This window comes from Phyllobates terribilis, unplaced genomic scaffold (genome assembly GCF_046119375.1).
Source record: "Phyllobates terribilis strain yellow unplaced genomic scaffold, ASM4611937v1 Scaffold_3__8_contigs__length_932513732, whole genome shotgun sequence".
Classification (NCBI taxonomy): domain Eukaryota; kingdom Metazoa; phylum Chordata; class Amphibia; order Anura; family Dendrobatidae; genus Phyllobates; species Phyllobates terribilis.
Window position 1 is genome coordinate 345005000 of NW_027362763.1, and position 20591 is coordinate 345025590.

General features: G+C 46.4%; 1 protein-coding gene across 1 annotated transcript in view; it reads left to right on the forward strand.

Moving 5' to 3' along the window:
• LOC141258547 (uncharacterized) overlaps positions 1 to 20591 on the forward strand; it is a 264087-nt gene that overhangs the window by 65738 nt on the left and 177758 nt on the right. The window contains exons 33-35 of the mRNA XM_073673525.1: positions 4749 to 4868; positions 5145 to 5264; positions 15158 to 15277. Of these exons, the coding sequence (XP_073529626.1) occupies positions 4749 to 4868; positions 5145 to 5264; positions 15158 to 15277 (360 nt within the window). The remainder of the gene's footprint in view (positions 1 to 4748; positions 4869 to 5144; positions 5265 to 15157; positions 15278 to 20591) is intronic.

Consider the following 20591-nt stretch of genomic DNA (forward strand, 5'->3'; position numbering starts at 1 on the left):
TTGTAATGTGACGCAGCTTAACTCAGCTGTGCTGCCTCTCCTAACTCACTGACTGCCGTGACTTTATCTGAAAAGTGTCAGTCATCTTTGCTCTACTCCCAGCACTCTCTAATCATACACAAGGTTATATCAGGAGACCAGAGCTGTATGCCATTACATCTGACATACTTAGAAACATATTTTAAGCTATTGTGGGGTGTTTTCTTTTCTGTGATATATTGTATTCGACTTATGATTGGGCAATGTCTTACATGGGGGAAAAGTACATGCCCCCCATTGAATGCTCTGTAGTAATGCCAACCTGGAGAACAAACAACAGTTCATTTTAAAAATTGGCTGTGTCTGACCGGGTATGGAACATACCACATCTCCTGGGGAGGGGAGGAAGCAAAAGACAATACAGACATAATATTAAATATATAATATTAAAATATATTAAATATTTAAAATATTGTTTAACAACAGGCAGTGAAATGTTTTACCTCAGAAAATGAATCCTCTGTGATCCCCTGCTGTAATGTCTGTATTGTCTTTTGCTTCCTCCCCTGCCCAGGAGCTGTGGTATGATCCATACCTGGTCAGACACAGCCAATTTATGGATTGAACTTTTGTTTGTGGGAAAACCCCTTAACCGCTTCGCGACGGCCCACTGTAGATAAACGTCGGCGCTTGCTGGGCTCTGTACAGCGCCGACGTTTAAAAACGGTGGGTGGTCTCGCAGCGCTCAGGATCCCCAGGGTCCTGCAAGCACTGCGATTCCGGTGCAGAGCGTTTGCTCTGACAGGGAACATCATCGGGACCTGATTGGATCAGGTCCCAGTGATGTTAAACCTTTGCTGTCTTCTATATGCCACGATCTATAGTGATCGCGGCATATAGAAGACAGCAGGAGGAGAGGGGGTCGTCCACTTACCTCTCCGACGGCCCCCTTATACCTTCCAGGACCTGGCGTTGCTATGGCAGCTGGAGGTCACATGACCGCCTCCAGATCTGCCATATATGGTGTCCTGCCTGGCTCAGCCTGCAGCTGAAGCCTGGCAGGACACACTGACTGTGAAACAGTCAGCAAAGATCTCATGTAATGTAATACATGTCTATTACATTACATGAGATCAGTGATCATAAAAATAAAAATTAATGTCCCATACAGGGACTAAGTAAAAATGTAAAAAAAAAGTAAAAAAAAATGTTTTTAAACTGTTAAAAACAAAATCACAAAATAAATAAAAATAAATAAATAAAATATTAAACCAATAAATCCATATATTTATGCAAAACAAAAAAAAGTACACATATTTGATATCGCTGCGTCCGAAACAACCCGATCTATAAAACTGTCACACTAATTAACTCCTTCTGTGCACACCGTAATAAAAATAAATAAAAAATGGAGCAAAAAAATATGCTTTTTCATCATATCGCCAAACAAAAAGTGGAAAAAAATGCGATCAAAAAGCAAAATGGAAATAAAAATGGTACCGCTGAAAACGACATCTTGTTCCGCAAAAAAAAAGCCGCCATACAGCTCCATCAGCCGAAAAATAAAAAAGTTAGAGCGCTCAGAATAAAGCAATGCAAAAAAAATATTTTTTCTATAAAATTGTTTTATTGTGTAAAAGCGCCAAAACATAAAAAAAATACAGTAAGTGTAGTATCGCTGTAAATGTACTGACCCGAAGAATATCGCTGCCTGATCACTTTTACCACACGCAGAACGGCATAAAAAAACCCCTCAAAAAACAATTCCTGAATTGTTGGTTTTTGTTAATTTTACCTCCCAAAAAACGGAATAGAAAGCGATCAAAAAATGGCACGTACCCAAAAATGGTACCAATAAAACTGTCAACTCGTCCCGCAAAAAAAAAGCCATCACATGACTCTGTCGGCCGAAATATGGAAAAATTATAGCTCTCAAAATATGGTGATGCAAAAACTAGATTTTGCAAAAAAAAGCGTCTCTTAGTGTGTGACAGCTGTCAGTCATAAAAACCCGATATAAATCTGGTATCTCTGTAATCGCACCGACACGAAGAATAAAGTAATCTCATCACTTATACCGCACGGGGAACAGTGTAAAAAATAAATAAAACCAATTCTTCACCTGCTACTGATTTGTTTATTATGTCTCCCAAAGATCGCAGTAAGGCTCTGCTCACATTTATCCTGCGCTCTGCGCTGAGCACTAACACCAGAGTTTCCGTGTAAATCTCTGAAATACGTGATTCAGACGGAACCCATGACGGAAGATTCCCTGTAATGAGGCAGATATAGGCCACTGTGGATGCCGTCTGGCCTGTGATCCCACGGTGTCATTTGTTTTAGGCGTGCATAAAAGTGCGGTTGGCTACAGTTTTGTGCACTTCAGAAAAAAAGGACACCGCTAAACAGAGGCCAGACGGAGTCCAGAGTAACTATGCTGCCTCATTACAGTGAATGGATCCCGCAGGGGTTTCATCTGAATTAAATCACTTGGAAATTTAGATGGAAACCCCGATGTAAGTGCTCAGCCTAGAGCGCCGGATAAATGTTACGTAAAATGTTCCCAATAAAAGCTTCAACTCAGTCCTCAAAAAAAGCTAGTCCCCACTCAGGTCCGTCATCTGTTAAAAATATAAGGGACTTCCAAGTTACTGGTAGCAGAAAGGCTCTGGAAAAGCGAAATGGCCCTTGCCCCCCAAAAGAAATTCAGAAAATTTTGTGCTCCCAAATCCAAATGCCAATTCTACAATAATTTGTTCTCCAATTGTCAAATAGCGCTCCGTCCCCCCCAGATCTCGCCGTATGGCTGAGCGGTACGATACAGCCACATATGGGGTATTGCCACTTTTAGAAGAAATTGTGTGACACATTTCGGCACCATTTTTACCCATTGCCCTGTGTGAAAATGTAAAATCTGAGGGTAAAACATTTTTTTGTGGTAAAAATATAATTATGCTTTTTTCACTGCCCAATGGTATAAATTAAAAAATTAAAAAATACTCACTACTTCCCTAGATGAATTCCTTGAGAGGTGTAGTTTACAAAATGGGGTCACTTGTGGGAGTTTCTGCTGTTTCGGCATGTCAGCGACTCTTCAAATGTGACATGGTGTCTGCAACCTATCCCAGCCAACATAGCGCTCCTTTCTCTTCCGAACCCTGCCGTACACCAAAGCAGTGGTTTTCCCCCACATATGGGGTATCGGCGTACTCAGGAGAAATTGCACAACAAATTTCATGGTGCAATTTATCCTGTTACCCTTATGATAATGCAAAATTAGGGAATGAAAAACATTTTTTGTGGGAAAAATGTGAAAATTTTATTTTTATGGCCCAATATTATAAACTTCTGTGAAGCAGCTGGGGGTGCAAGGTGCTCACCACACATCTAGATAAGTTCCCTAAGGGGTCTAGTTTCCAAAATGGTGGCACTTGTGGGGGGTTTCCACTGTTTAGGCTCATTAGGGGCTCCCCAAATGCGACATGGCATCTGCTAATTATTCAAACAAATTTTACATTCAAAAAGTCAAATGGCATTCCTTCCGTTTCAAACCCTGCCGTGCGCCCAAACAGTGGTTTGCATCCACATTTGGGGTATCAGCGTGTTCAGGAGAAATTGCACAACAAATTTCATGGTGCAATTTATCCTATTACCCTTATGATAATGCAAAATTAAGGGGTGAAAAATGTTTTTGTGGGAAAAATGTGTAAATTTAATTTTTACAGCTCAATATTATAAACTTCTGTGAAGCACCTTGTGGTTGAAGGTGCTCACCACACATCTAGATAAGTTCCCTAAGGGGTCTAGCTTCCAAAATGGTGTCACTTGTGGGGGGTTTCCACTGTTTAGGCACATGAGGGGCTCTCCAAACGCAACATGGCGTCTGCTAATTATTCAAACAAATTTTACATTCAAAAAGTGTAATGGCGCTCCTTCCCTTCCGAACCCTGCAGTGCACCCAAACAGTGGTTTTCCCTCACATATGGGGTATCAGCGCGCTCAAGAGAAATTGCACAAAACATTTTTGGGGTCCATTTTTTCCTGTTACCCCTGTGAAAATAAATAAATTGGGTCTAAAGTAACATTATTGTGAAAAAAGTTAAATGTTAATTTTTTTCTTCCACATTCCAAAAATTCCTGTGAAGCACCTGAAGGGTTAATAAAGTTCTTGAATGTGGTTTTGAGCACCTTGAGGGGTGCAGTTTTTAGAAAGGTGTCACTTTTGGGTATTTACTGTCATAAAGACCCCTCAAAGTGACTTCAAATATGATGTGGTCCATAAAAAAATGTTAACCCTTATAGCTCCCTAACAAAAAAAAATTTTGGTCCCAAAATTGTGCTGATGTAAAGTAGACATGTGGGAAATGTTATTTATTAACTATTTTGTGTGACATATCTCTCTGATTTAAGGGCATAAAAATTCAAATTTTGAAAATTGCAATATTTTCAAAATTTTCGCCAAATTTCCATTTTTTTCACAAATAAAAGCAAGCGATATTGAAGAAATTTTACAACTATCATGAAGTAAAATATGTCATGAAAAAACAGTCTCAGAATCAGGGGGATCCGTTGAAGCGTTCCAGAGTAATTACTTCATAAAATGACAGTGGTCAGAATTGAAAAAATTGGCCCGGTCACGAAGGCAAAAACAGTCTCTGGTGCGAAGTGGTTAAATGAAAATTACCTCATTAGGTGCCAAATCATTTGATTGCTAATATCTGCACAACAGAAAAGTTATTTTTAACTGTAAAATATTTTATATTAATCAGGTACTGGAATGCTCTGTGATGATATTAATGAATGTGAGACCAATAATATCTGTTCATCTGATGCCACCTGCACTAACACAGTAGGAAGTTACACCTGTACCTGTAAGGATGGATTTACAGGTAAGTCCTCATTTTCCAGATATTGAATTCTTATAATTATAAACAGATAAAGCCGTGATTCTATTAAAATAATAAACTGGAATAAACTGTAGTTCAGTCGGATCGACATTTCATACATGAACTCGAATTTGTGTCAAATCATTAATCACTTATTGTTTCAGATTTTCACAATAATAAGTCAAGTTACAAGCTTTTTTGTATTAAATATCTTGCTGCATCGTGGTGTGTGCTACATGGGTAAAAACCCTAGTAAACTGTAATTCATTATATATTCAGGTAATGGGAACCACTGTGATGATATTGATGAATGTCAGACCGGCAATACCTGTTCATCTAATGCCACCTGCAGTAACACAATAGGAAATTACACCTGTACTTGTAATGATGGATTTACAGGTAAGCAAATGAATAATTAAATTGAATGATCTCTTTGGTATGAAAGTGGCATTGTAGCTTTGTAGATATCAGTGGCGCTAATATCAGTGAAAGCTTCCCACTAAATAGAAGGTCAGAGATAGAAAGGAGCTCAAAGTCCAAATGTAGATCATTTGTTTGGCTATCTGTAGTAAATGAACATATCAGGGGGGATTGTACGTCTGAATTCTGTTTTCTAAAAAAAACATAGCCCCTGGATGGAGTGCTCAATGTAGAGCACCGTGTAAGTGTGAATCTAGCATAACTGTAAAGAAATATCCTTAATTAACTGCAAAACATTTTGTATTAATCAGGTAATGGGACCCACTGTGATGATCTTAATGAATGTGAGACCGGCCATATTTGATCACCTAATGCATCCTGAACTAGCACAATAGGAAATTACACCTGTGATTGACAGGAAGTGTGGGGATAGCAACAGTACAGCATATATAACTTTGCTGCGAGAGGAGGAGAGATTATAGAAGGGTTTGTAATGCGACACAGCTTATCTCAGCTGTACTGCCCCTGCTTCCTCCTTGACTGCTGTGACTTCATCTGAAAAAAAAAGTGTCAGTTGTCTGTGCTCTACTCCTAGCACTCTTTAATCATACACAAGGGTAGATCAGGAGATCAGGGCTGTATGTCATTACATCTGACATGCTGAGAATCATATTTTTTAAATAGTGATGGGCGAGCACTAAAATATGTTTGCATGCTCATTACTTGTAATGAGCTTGTTATACTGCTAGAGTCTTTAGTAACAAGCATAAATTAAGTCAATGGGAAACTAGAGTTTTTTTTCTGGCCTGCCCTCCTAGGATGGCTGGGGGGCCAGGAAAAATCGCTGTAATAGATGGAAATAGCGCTCAAATGGAATGGGAACAGCAGGGGTAAGATGCCTGGACACATCTCTGATTTCCAAGTCTATGCTGGGAACAATGTTGTCAGAGTATTATGCCACTTTTACAAATTTACAAAACATACCAAACCAAAGATAAATCGGATTTTACAGGAAAAAAGGTTAGGAAAAATTCTTTCCAGTATACTGTCTTGTATATAAAAAGGAAATATAAAAGAGAGAAATAAAAAATGGCTCCTCCAACCATTAGGCTATGCTCACACATAACATCTTTGCTGCATTTTTGCACTTTCTCGTTGCTTTCAATAGTGAAAAAATTCTGCAAAAACACTGAAAGAATTAATATGCTCCTTTTTTCACAAATGCAGGAGTTTTCCATTTCAGTAAGGAAAAAAAAATAAGGAATCGTGTGCATGAAATTTCTGAAATTTTATCCCATTTTAAGGAGTGGCACTGCTAGATTGGTGAAGCCTATGCACTAAGTGCAAGGTCTATTAAAAATTGTATGGAGGTAATACACGTACAGGATGGCCTCAGAAAACCTTTTTTCCTCATTTGGAAGCAGTGGTACTCCTAGACTATTAAAGTGTATGCACTATGTGCAAGAGTTTCCAAACATTAGGAAGCACTCCAATACACCCTGGAATACACGTGCAGTAGGGCTTTAGAAAACATTTCCATTTATAAGGAGTGGTACTTCTGTGGCTAACAAGGAGTCTCCGATTCAAGGCCACTACTTGGCATACAACTAGCAGAACAAGGACCTTGAGGCATCCAACTGGTTTAAGATTTTTTTTTGTCCTCCTCCTACACCATATCAACAGCGTTAACATGCGGCCCTCGATCCAAATTTTTGGAGGGCCATCAGGCGGCACTCAGTCATACATTTATGAGGGCCATCAGTCATAAATTTTGGGGGGCCATCTGACGCACCAACAGGGTCTGCTGAAACTCATTTGTTTAGGTGACAAACTGCCGCAGTGTTGTGCAATGGTTTACCAGACAAGACTGCTCTTGCCACTGAACCTACAAACAGGCATGGTCGTGTGTCATAACGGCTGCAACCTGATGACTAGGGATGAGTGAACCCGTAGAAGTTCAGGTTCGGCAAATTCGGCATGTTCGGCCGAACTTGAGAAAGTTCATATCAGGTACCAGAAATTGACCCAAACTTTACCCAGGACCGAATCTCATATAAGTCAATGGGGACCCCAAATTTTGTGCTGTAAAATGGCTGTACAATCATACTAAGTCATAGTCATAAGTCATAGTAAGGTCTAGGGAGCTGCAAAAAGAAGCAAAATGTGGGTAAGAGCAGAACAGTTGCCCTGCATACAAATGTGGGTAGGAAAATTACTTTCAATAATATAGAATAAAAATAATAAAAAGTAATAGTAAACCAGGAGGCAGAGGTTCAAGTGGAGGAGTGGAGCTAACCCTAAATTAGTTCCAGATATGAGCAGTGTTATTACAGAATAGAATCTATTTCCATTGTCCCTGACAGGATTTTTTTTGTACGTGGCAGCCACAAGATCTGACTGTAATGCAATCAACAGTTCCGAAATGTCTCTTTTACACAAATACCTACTCCCCCACTGACCCCTAAATTATTTTCAGATATGAGCGGTATTATTACAGAATAGAATATATTTGAATTGTCGCTGAATTGATTTTTTTCTTGTACATGCCAGCAACAAAGTCTGTAATGCCATCAAATGTGCTAAAATGTCTCTAATTCGCTAATACTTTGTGAGACTGTGAGGGGAATCATATGTGAGGGCCATTATGTATCCCCTAGAATGCGCATATAAAGAACAGTCAATTGGGGAAATAAAGATTTGGGGATAATGTTCGTGACAGCACCCGTGGTATGCGGCTATATGGGGCTGCCGCTGCAGTGCAAATCCACTGGGGCTGATGGTGACGCAGCAAAGATAGTTCAGATCTCCACAGGCAGAGCTAAGCTCCAGGGCAGTATATGGTGATTTGAAAAGGTAGATGCTGTCGGCAGGGACAGTGTAGTGGAGGGCTGAGGGCGCAGATAATGACCAGACAACACAAGAATGGCGGTTTCCTCTACCTTTACTTGAGGTTTGACGGTGCAGACCAGGGCACTGGTAATAGCTGGAGATGGAGATCCGGGCGGCCTAGAAGCAATTTGGGGATCCACCTCACCAGGTCAGATGGAGTTGTAGGCCTTCCCTCTGCGCTATCCTCTTTGGCCCTGCTGCTTAAAGCTATGCTGCGACCCTCACTCCTGAACAATCATTAAATCCTCACCCGTAAGGCAGGCAGCTCAAGCCCTTTTCAGGTGTCTCTTCTGCGTGACGGCGCCGGGTCCTAGTATGCTACTGAGCCGCCGGGCGTTTGGTGGGGCCAGGTGACCTGCAGTCTCCTGCCCTCCGGATTTAGCTGTCAGGACTTTAATACCCAAACAACCACGGACTCCGGTGTCCTGTTCTTGCGCTTTTCTCTGGGGAGAGTTTGGTCACAGCTCCCTTTCCCAGGTTCTGCTTGTCGCTCCCCTGTCTCCAACTGACTTTTCACACTCCAACTGACTTTTCTAAACCCCGCCTCCAGGCTCCAGTTTAAAGGGTAAGCTCCCCTGAAACCGGGTTAGTGCTCCGCCTTCTGGTCTGGGGCCAGGAAATGTGTTGGATGCTGGTATCACCTTATAAGGGGACCACTCCTTGCTTCTAGGCATGGCATCATCCCCTGTGAGGGAGGCAATGCCAATGTGGCATCCGGACTCCGGGAGTGCCACATTCCCCCCTAGTTAAGTTCAGTACTCCCGGACTGAGGACACCTTTAGAGTTAAACAATTAACAACAATATCGATTTATATTCCAAAAAATTTACAAACTTTCAAAAAGGCAGAACAACAAAAACCAAACAAAAATTGTGAGCAGTCATTGCGGCGCTTAGTCTTTACTCCACTATCCAGGAATTGTCTTTTTCCGTGTACTTGAAGGTTGGTTGATGGGAACCGCTTCAACCCACTTCGTGTATCGTCCCTGGGTGTGGCTTCAGGGCACTCTGTCGGTGGGCCTGGTTTTCGGCCACACCTGCAGTTTATTTTCAAGTCCAACAATTAACTTTACTCAACATTGTTCTGACCACACCTAGTCCTGTGGTCTATTTGTCCATAAATATAATAACTAAATACACTCACGATTGCTTAAAAGTTCTTACAGGAAGTCTCTGTAGGCTCTCATGCTTAACGGTTGCAATTATTTACTATACACTATTATCTTATTACACCTTAGTCCCTATAACAGGCAGGGAGCTGACCTCTGGTACTACGGGTTGATCTACGCAGTACATTTATTGCCAATGACCTACCCGGGTCTCTAGTGTCTTCCGCTGGTGTGGTGGGAGCACTATGGACTACACTATGGTTAGTCTGACATAACACCGGTAGGATTGGTAGTCTTCTACGACCTCTTTGACTCACCATGGGCACGACAGATTCACCGCTAGCAGGGAGTGGATTCATTTGTTCCTCTTTGGTTGTGGCATCTATTGCTGGGGCCGTCTGGTCTACCAGCTGTTCTTGAGTCTCTGCGGCTTCAGGTAAGGCTACTTGGGGAAAGATCAGGACAGGTACTACGATTGCTTGGTTCACCTGCGTCCAAGACCGGGGAAATTCTCCAAGGATGGTTTGAACCGTCTCTTCCACCTTTTCTGTGTGCTGGGGGCTGTTTTGGTCTTCCTCTTGGTGTCTCAATTGATCAGGGCATATCTTCAGGTGGTCTCTTGAGACTGCCACCGAAGTCTCTCCTCCATCTTTACTGATGAGGCATACCTTGGTGTTTTCGAAATTTGAAGGTAAAACGGTGTATGGCTCAATCTCCCACTGATCATCTAATTTGTGAACTCGTCTCTTCTTTTTGAGTACCTGTTCTCCAGGTGATAAGGAAACTGCAGGTGCGTGCTGATTATAAGTTCTCTCCATCCATGGTGGGGCAATGGGTTAAATGTGGCCTATCTGTTGGCGGAGCTCTTGTTCCTCACACAGTGGGAGCACTGGGTCACCCCGTGATGATGGAAAGCCGGTAGCTCTATCTCCTCCAGCTCCTCCAGCTCTTCCGGGTCTTCTCCCCCATCTAGCAAGTTGGGCATCCTGGACAGCGCATCAGCTTTAGCGTTTTTATGCCCCGCCCGATACTTGATGGTAAACTCGTAGTTGGACAGCCGGGCCATCCTTCGCTGCTCCAGCGCACCTAGCTTCGCAGTTTCAAGTTGGGTCAGCGGATTATTGTCTGTGAAAATTGTAAATTTCGCTGAAGCCAAGTAGTGTTTGAAGCGCTCTGTTACAGCCCAGACTATGGCTAAAAACTCCAACTTGAAGGAACTATTGTTGTCGGGGTTCCTTTCCGTGGGACGGAGCTTCCTACTGGCGTAGGCAATCACTCTCTCTCTGCCCTGCTGTACCTGGGATAGCACCGCTCCCAATCCCACGTTGCTGGCATCTTTATAGAGTATAAAGGGTTGGCCATAGTTGGGGTAGGCCAGGACTTCGTCTCCCGTAAGAGCCACCTTCAGTCAAGTGAAGGATTCTTCTTCTTTTTTACTCCACTTGAACAGAGGATTCGGGTTCTTGGCCTTCTTGGACTGGCCCACTAAGAGGTCCTGCATGGGTGCCGCTATCTTGGTGAAACCCTTGATGAATCTTCTGTAGTAGCCTACCAGCCCGAGGAACTGCCACACTTCTTTGATAGTGGAGGGTCTTGGCCAGTCCTTGATCATGGTGACATTTTCAGGGTCTGGTGCTACACCTTAGGCACTTACCACATGGCCTAGGTACTGCAGAACATTTTCAAAGTTTTTGTGTCCTAGGCAACACTCCATTAACTGCTGGAATGTTCTCGGGGCGTTGCAGAGCCCGAATGGCATGCAGTTGAACTCGCAGAGGCCCATTGATGTCGTAAACGCAGTCTTCTCTCTGTCCGCCTCTGCCACGGGAACCTGCCAGTACCCACTGGTGAGATCTAAAGTGGAGAAATAGTTAGCGGATCTCAGTGCAGCTAATGATTCCTCAATTCTGGGTAATGGGTGGGCGTCCTTATGTGTAATGTGATTAATCTGCCTATAATCAATACACATCCTCATTGTACCATCTTTCTTTCTAACGAGGACTAATGGAGCTGCCCAGGGGCTACAACTATCTCTGATCACCCCAGCCTCCTTCATCTCCCGTAACATTCCCTTGGCACATTGATAGTGAGCTGGGGGTACAGGCCGGTACCTCTCTTTAATGGGTGGATGGTCTCCTGTGGGGATATTATGTTGGACCCCCTTTACCTGCCCAAAGTCTAGTGGGTGTTTGCTAAAAAATCGCTCATATTCTTGGACCACCCGGTACACCCCATGCTTTTGGTGCAAAGGGGTGGAGTCAGTGCCTACTTGTAGCTTCTGACACCAATCCTCCTTCTGCCCCTTGGAGCCATTGTTTTCCGCCTGTTCAGACAGAGGCAAGGATTCCAATGCCTTTATTGCGTTGTTACTGACAGTGAACAGCTTAGCAAGGGTGGCATGCCAGGGTAACTGGACCTCTCTCTCCTCACAATTCAGGATGCGTATCGGTACTCTCCCCTTGCGGACATCGACTACCCCTCTGGCCGTCAAGATGGTGGGCCTACTATCAGAGTACACGGGTTCTACGAGGGCCTGTTAATCTTGACCCCTGAGACCTATTGCTGCCCGACACTATATTAACATTTCACTCCTAGGGGGCATTGCAATGGGGAATGGATCACTCACTCTGACACTGCCGACTTCTCCACCAGACAGCTCTACCTGTTGTCTCTGCATCAGGGCTTTGATCTCCTTCTGCAGAACTTGCTGCTGACTAGAACTGGCAGTCTCTGCGGCCTGTTGCAACAAAACAATAATTTCCCCAAGACAATTCTCTATCACATTGGTGCCTAAGGTTATCATAGGATAGCTTTCTCAGCGATCAATATCTACAATAATCAACCCTTGTGATGGCAGTTCTACTCGGCCAACCTTTATGGTCACCTCTTTATACCCCATCTGAGGCAAGGGCTGACCATTGCTGGCATAGATGTTAAAGTGTTTATCTGGACTGCGGGTAATGTCTGAATCAGCCCACTATCATTTAAAAAGGATATATGGCATTGTTGTCACCTGGGAACCAGTGTCCAGTAACGCGATCATCGGAATGCCATCAAGCACGACAGATAGGACCAGTCGTCCTCCCACGTACTTGTCTCGCCAGCTTTGTGGGCCTGGTCGTCTTACTCCTGGGGGTTGACCCTATGCCCCAGGGGTTGCTCGTTTAAATCGCAGAATCTTGCCACATGCCCCGCCTTTTGACAGCGGCGGCAGATGGGTTGTCCATTCTGGTCGTAGCGATCGCTGTCTCTCCCTCTGGTCGGTGGAATTAGTCTCTGCCGTTGCCACGGGACGTCATCTGGACTGGAAGCCAGTTGGATTCTTTCCTTTGGAGACACTTGCATGGCCTGCACGGTTTTGGTTAGTGTAGCCACACTTTTGGTAAGCTCCTGGACCTGAAGGCGTAGGTCTGCAGAGGCGTCATGATCTAGGGTCTGCACGTCAGCCTTCACAGGTGCCTCCTGGTTGTATGTGATAGCTGGGTGCCGGAGTGATGCAGTGCCACTTGGGGTTGATTCTCGCAGCACCCAGATGACCCAGTCTTTAAATTGCGCAAAGTCCAGATCGGGGTTTTGCAGAGCCATAATGCGCAGCTATGTCCGGTGAGCGTTAGACAGGAGCCCCTCGATAAACTGTTCGGTTAGCAATCTGTCCTCGTCTCGCACACTGTCGGGGTCTACCTGTTTAATGGCCCGCAGCGCCTCCTGTAGGTTTAGACCATAGTCCCGTACACTGTCCTGCACCCTTTGTTTGCACCTGTAGAACTTCATTTTAATCTCCGCTGCCTTGCGGGAATCAAAGGTATACTTCAGCCGGGCCAGTATTTCCTTAACAGTGCTTTTGTCCCTGCCCGGCCAGGACTTCACCTCCCTCTGGGCTGCACCCATTAGCTGGCCTATAAGGATGCTGACTTTTTGCTCCTCAGACAGAGGGTAGACTTGGAACAAACTTCGCAGTCTCTCCTCAAATTCGCTCAGTGTGTGCGACTCCCCTGAGTACTGGGGCAACCACGCCGCCCCTGGAATATAGGGCATGGATAAAGGCATCACAGTGGCGGCGGCCATGCCCGCAGCTGGATCCTCTTCCAGGATGGGCATCTCCCCCCCCACTAATGAACCTCAGCCAGGTCCTGGCTTTGGGCTGGCGTACCAGTCTGCTGCTCTGCAGGCGAGACGGATTGCTTACCCCACGGTTCCGGATCGGGGCCTCCTGCATCCCCTCCGCTGATGTCAAATCACGTGATTATATAGCTCAGCAAAGTCTATGGCACACAGCACCCGGTTATACTGGGATTCGAATCCTGTTCGTGACGCCAGAAATGACACGCCCCCTGGGCCATGGGGTACCCGGTAGCTGGGCCGGTCCTGTATTGGGGTAGTCACGGTGGCAGTGACCCGGTCCGTGGCCCAGGGTGGTCAAATAAAGAACAGTCAATTGGGGAAATAAAGATTTGGAGATAATGTTCGTGACGCCACCCGTGGTATGCGGCTATATGGGGCCGCCGCTGCGGTGCAGATCCACTGGGGCTGATGGTGACGCAGCAAAGATAGTTCAGCTCTCCACAGGCAGAGCTAAGCTCCAGGGCATTATGGTGATTTGAAAAGGTAGATGCTGTCGGCAGGGACAGTGTAGTGCAGGGCTGAGGGCGCAGATAATGACCAGACAACACAAGAATGGCGGTTTCCTCTACCTTTACTTGAGGTATGACGGTGCAGACCGGGGCACTGGTAATAGCTGGTGATGGAGATCCGGGCGGCCTAGAAGCAATTTGGGGTTCCACCTCGCCAGGTGGAGTTGTAGGCCTTCCCTCTGCGCTATCCTCTTTGGCCCTGCTGCTTAAAGCTATGCTGCGGCCCTCGTTCCTGAACAATCATTAAATCCTCATCCATATGGCAGGCAGCTCTAGCCCTTTTCAGGTGTCGCTCCTTCATGGCGACACCGGGCCCTAGTGTGCTACTGAGCCGCCGCGCGTTTAGTGGGGCCAGGAGACCTGCAGTCTCCTGCCCTCCGGATTTAGCTGTCGGCACTTTAGTACCCGAACAACCACGGACTCCGGTGTCCTGTTCCTTGCGCTTTTCTCTGGGGAGAGCTTGGTCACAGCTCCCTTTCCCAGGTTCTCCTTGTCGCTCCCCTGTCTCCAACTGACTTTCTCACTCAAACTGACTTTTCTAAACCTTGCCTCCAGGCTCCAGTTTGAAGGGGAAGCTCCCCTGAAGCCGGGTTAGTGCTTCCCCTTCTGGTCTGGGGCCAGTAAATGTGTTGGATGCTGGTGTCACCTAATGAGGGGACCCCTCCTTGCTTCTAGGCATGGCATCATCCCCTGTGAGGGAGGAAATGCCAATGTGGCATCCTGACTCCTGGGGTGCCACATAATGATATTGATGAATGTCAGACCGGCAATATCTGTTCAGCTAATGCAACCTGCAATAACACAATAGGAAATTACATCTGTACTTGTAAGGATGGATTTGCAGGTGAGAAATTAAATAATTATATTAAATTTGTAGCTATCAGTGGCACTAATATCAGTGAGAGCTTGCAGAAGATTTCCCTTTATTCTTCCCATAAGATGAGAGTCGGTGTCAGAATTCTAAACATTTTATTTCATGGCACCGCGTGTTGTCACCTCTGCTTTGTGTCCCACTAAATAGAAGGTCAGGGATAGAAAGGAGCTCAAAGTCCAAATGTAGATAATTTGTTTGGCTATCTGAAGTAAATGAACATATCAGGGGGGATTGTACGTCTGAATTCTTTTTTCTAAAAAAAACATAGCCCCTGAATGGAGTGCTCAATGTAGAGCATTGTGTAAGTGTGAACCTAGCCTAACTGTAAAGAAATATCCTCAATTTACTGTAAAACATTTTATATCGATCAGGTAATGGGACCCACTGTGATGATATTGATGAATGTCAGACCGGCAATATCTGTTCATCTAATGCCACCTGCAGTAACACAATAGGGAATTACACCTGTACTTGTAAGGATGGATTCTCCGGTAGGTTCTGATTTGCCATTGATTCCTGCTTACACCTTTCTTTAATGGGTTTTTCACCCCTGGACAATCCCTTCTTAACTGCTAAAGAAAACAGAAGTCTGTTCTGATGGAATAGTAAAGCCTGCTGATTGGCTGCAGCGGTCACATGAGATAACAATGTCACATAGCGGTCAGGAGTAGTGTTGAGCCACCCCCGTAGTGTTCGAGTTCGGTTCGTCGAACACCCGTGTGTTCGCCAAACTGTTCGTCGAACTGTTCGTCGAACACCTTCGAACACCGTTAAAACCAATGGCAGGCAAACAAAAACACATAGAAACACATAGAAAACACCTTCAAAGGTGTCCAAAAGCTGACAAACTGCTCAGAAGACACAACTAACACATGGAAAAGTGACAAGTACATATAGTCATGCGAAAAGAAAAGAGGTGGAGGAGTAAAAGGAGGGGGAGACACAGATATAGGCATGTCATGCCCTTCTAAAATCCAAAAAGTGAGAAGCCGACACGGCCAGTCCGTTCCTGCCTGTGCCACCTCTGTGTCGACGGGTTTGTGCCAGAGCCGCGGTGGACCCTGACGGCCAGCCCCCCTATCCCAATACTGGTGCCTGTCCGCCGGTGGGTCGAGGCCCCCACGGTGGGGGGGGGGGAGTAACATCTGCAGAAGAAAGACCATCTTCCAGCCAAACTAAGATGTCGACTTCTTTTCGTGGACAATGTGATACGATCCCATTCTTACGGACACGCCCATCGCTACAAATTCTAGATGAGGCACAAAAACAGCAGGTGCTTCAACGGATATCAAGTGCTCCTTCAAGTGGGCTCTCCATCACCTCAATTTCAACATCACAAATACTCCAGTCCTCAGAGGTGTCACCCCAATCGCACTTGCTTCCTCACAGCTCCCAAGTCTCCAGCTGCCCATCTGAGTATGGGGTAACACAGATGGCTGAGTCTGCCCAGCTGTTTACTCATACTATAGCCTGGGAAACGGAGGTCTGCTCCAGAGCTTCTGTTAATCCAGATGAGGAAATGATCTGATCCGATGCCCAGAATCTTTATAAGTTGGATCCAGGACCAGATGAAGAAGGTTCTGAGCATAATGTAGACCCTTGTTCCCAAACTGTAACTCCTGTTGGTGGAGACAAGGATGAAGACGATGATGAGACTCAAATACCTGATTGGAGCGACAACTTGACTTTTCGGTCAGGGCAGGAAGAGGTTGGCTCTGAGGGCGACGGGTGTGATAACACACAGGGTGATGATGACGAGGTTGGAGATCCCACTTACTGTCAACCCACAGTCAGACAGTCGATGAGGTCAGCAGAGGAGGTGGAGGAGGATGTGACTAGCCCTGGGGATGGGGATGACTCGGTACCCAGGCATTTGCCTGGCCTTGGGGATGTCGCGGTGGTCGGCTCCCTGGCCCGTACCCTGGGGTCTCTCTTTAAAAGGGTGGATAATTGTTAATTTTATAAGAGTTCATGACGCCACCTGTGGTATCTGGTGACAAGCACCAGCGCTGCAGCAGTCCACTGAGGCCGGTGATAAGGCAGCTCGATGGTATAGCTCCCCACAGGTGGAGCTAGGTCTCAGGGCAGCGTATGCAGGGGGAATGCAGGACAGGCGAGACCCAGCTGGGTCAGAGCAAGAACGGGAACGGACACGGTAGTCACTTCAGTACCTTTTACTGGTGGAAATTCAGGCACATCCCGGAGCACTGTAGGGTGAAGGGTGCATATCAGGATCCTCCCCAATGAGCGGGTGTAGGGCCTCCTGTTTCTTGCCTCTGCGTAGTAAGTTTCTGACCTGCCTGGAGCTAGGCCTAACTTTGTCTCTGTCCTGTGCTGGCTGACCTTGTGGTAGGGCCTTCTCTTGGAGTTCACGCTCCCAGTATGCGGGGCCAAAGCGTCTCCTGGCTCTGTTACATATCAGCACCTTAGCGATCCTGGGACTTGTAGTTCTCCAGGGATTCCGGTTATGCCTTACTGGGTCATAGAGATACCGGTAAGCTTGGATCCTGTGTCCGGTAAATGCTTCGGGGTGAGCTGGTTAAGCTCCTCTGCCCCTTATGTACTAACTCGCCACTCGCCTTTGGCCTACTCGGGCCCTCACTAGGCTATACACACTAACGGCAGCTTGCCGCGCTTCACTGATCTTACGGCACCGGCACACCTTAAGCTCTATCTGGGCTCCCTGAATCTAGCAAGCAGGAGCCTCGTGCTCCACTGCTGAACTATTAACTGCGTTCTCTAGACTAGACTGAGCTCCACTGCAGACTGACCTCTCTTAGGCTTCTCTACTGCAGGAACTCTTCAGAGGAACTGAACTGCCTAGCTCCACCTTCCCTATTTATATCCCTAACGGGCTCCCTCTGCTGGTCTGAGGTGGAAGGTGGAGATGTGTGAATGTTTATGGGGGCCTCTTGTGGAGGATTCCATCAATGCACTCTTGTAGGATCTGTGATACCAAGCGCAGCGGGGCATCAGAGATGCTATTGACGACGAGGTTAGGTTGCGCCTTCCTGAACAGAGACGGAGTACTGGAAGCACGTCAACAACTGCATCCTCAACCACAACTCTGCCTCTGACCACAAGTCGTAGTGGCTCTTCAGGTCACATGGGCTCTAAGCCTTGCATAGCCTGGGCATTTATTCAGATCGATAAGGAGGACCCAACTCGTGTTATCTGTAATATTTGTCAGCAAAAGCTAAGTAGAGGCCAAAAAATACATAGTTTGAGTACTTCATGCATGTACCGTCACATGGATATGAAGCATAAGTTGCAGTGGGAAGCTCACTGTGCTACAATGCGGCCTAGCCGGCTGGGCCAACCACCGTCTGCCCCATCTTGTGCATCCGCAGCCTCTTCATCCTCTGTGACTGGGGGGACAGCAGTCACACATGTTTTTGGACGCAGACCTGCCACCTCTTTACCCGCAACAGCCAGTGTGATTGGCAGGTCGTCAGTTCATTGGGAAGTGGAAACACCTGCTAGTGTTGAGCGCTCTCCGACATCGAGAGCACCACCTTTGGATCAAGGCAACCTAACATGTCCGCCTGCATCTTCCTCACAGACCGGCAGTTGCCGGGGACACCCTACTCAACACCGTCTAAGCACAACAGCCAGCCCTCGGTCCCTCAGATGTGGAAAAGTAAAAGACCATTTCCTCCTAGCCATGAGAAAGCTAAGAGGTTGAATTTCACCATCTGCAAGCTGTTGGCTACAGAAATGCTGCCTTTCCACCTGGAGGACACAGAGGATTTTCAAGACCTTATGTCCGTCACAGTGCCCCAGTACCAGATGCCCAGTCGGCACTACTTCTCAAAGAAAGGTGTGCCTGCGCTCCACTAGCATGTCGCACACAACATCACCGCTTCTTTGAGAAACTCTGTGTGTGACAGGGTGCACTTCACCACAGACACTTGGACGAGAAGGCATGGACAGGGGCGTTACATGTCGCTGACTGGGCACTGGGTAACTATGGTGACAGCAGGACAAGGGGCTGCTGTCCAAGTCTTACCGTCCCCACGAGTTGTGTGTTAATCCTCTTTATCTCGAACTTCCTCCACTGCTTCTGCCTCCTCAACCTCCTCTCGGTCCTCCACCTGCACCCAAAGCCTGTCTCCTGCACACCTCCTTACTATGCTGGCAGCAGGGCTCAACGCATCAGTGTTTACTTTGAAATGTCTGGGAAATGTGAGTCACACAGCTGAGGAGTTTTGGTCAGCTCTGGAGACCCAGTTTCATGAAAGGTTGTCTCCACTGGACCTGCAACCAGGGAAGGCCATGTGCGACAATGCTGCAAACCTGGGTGCGGCACTTCGCCGGGGTAATGTCACACACGTGCCTTGTATGGCTCACATGTTGAACCTGGTTGTCCAGCAATTTTTAGCCCACTATCCCGGACTAGATGGCCTTCTGCAGAGTGCACGGTCGCTGTGTGCTCACTTCCGCCGTTCGCATCCCGCAGTTCAACGACTTACATCTCTACAGAAGTCGTTGGGCCTGCCAGTTCACCGGCTGAAATGCGATGTGCCGACACCGTGGAATTCAACTCTGCACATGTTGCAGCGACTGTGGCAGCACCGACAAGCCCTGGTGCAATACGTTCTGACGTATAGCCTGGGCCAACGAAATCCAGAGGTGGGGCAAATCACGCTGGAGGAGTGGTCTCAGATCAGGGACCTATGCACCCTTCTGCACAGTCTTGAAATGGCGACGAAGATGTTTAGTGCTGACGATGCCATTATCAGCATGACTATTACGGTGATTTACATTCTGGAGCACATGTTAAACAGAATTCGGAGTCAGGTGGTGGGACAAGAGGAGGTGGAGGAAGTAGAGGAGGAGTCGTATGCGGAAGGGATAACATCTCCAAGGTCCAGACTGTTGGCAGCACCAAGGCGGCAGGCATGGGAGGGTGGGGGAGAGGGATTAACCAGGGCGCATGGTAGCAGCCAAACTGTTGAAGAAGGTGCAGGAGCCGAGGAAGAAGTGGAGGACGAACTGTCAATGGGCATGGAAGACTCATCAGATGAGGGAGACCTTGATCACATTTCTGTTGTGCGAGGTTGGAGGGAGAGGGCAGAGGAAGGAAGCATGATTCTTATCTTGCTACCAACACAACAAGGACTTGGTCCTTCTGGATGCGCAAGACACATGAGTGCCTTCTTGCTGCACTACCTGCAACATAACCCCCGGATTGTCAGAATTCGAAGTAATCCCGACTACTGGGTTGCCACACTCTTAGATCCCCGGTACAAAAGTATATTTGCCGAAATAATTCCTGCCATAAAAAGGTATTGACGAATGCAGGAGTATCTGTTGCAGAATCTTACATGTGCTTTTCCACAAAACACAGGTGGTGCACGTAGTGAATCTCACAGTTCTAACTTGCCAACGGTGGGACTGTTGAGTCTTCATCACTCAAACAGTAACAGTAACACAGTATCTGCTGGTAACAGCAATTTTGTGGAATCGTTTCACCACTTTTTTAGACCATCCTTTGCAAGGCCACAGGAGACAAGAAGTCTGACACATAGTCAATGCCTAGAGAGGATGGTACAGGAGAATCTCCAAGTGAACATCGAAGCCATGACTGTGTCACTGGACCCTTGCTCATTTTGGTATTCCAATCTTGAAAAATCGCCGGAGCTCGCCACTCACGCCTTGGAGATCTTGTCATGCCATGCAGCCAGCGTTCTCTCTGAACGTGTGTTCAGCGCTGCTGGTGGTGTGCTGACAGATAAGCGCACGCGGCTGTCCACTGAGAATGTAGACAGACTCACGTTCAAAAAGATGATCAAATCATGGATT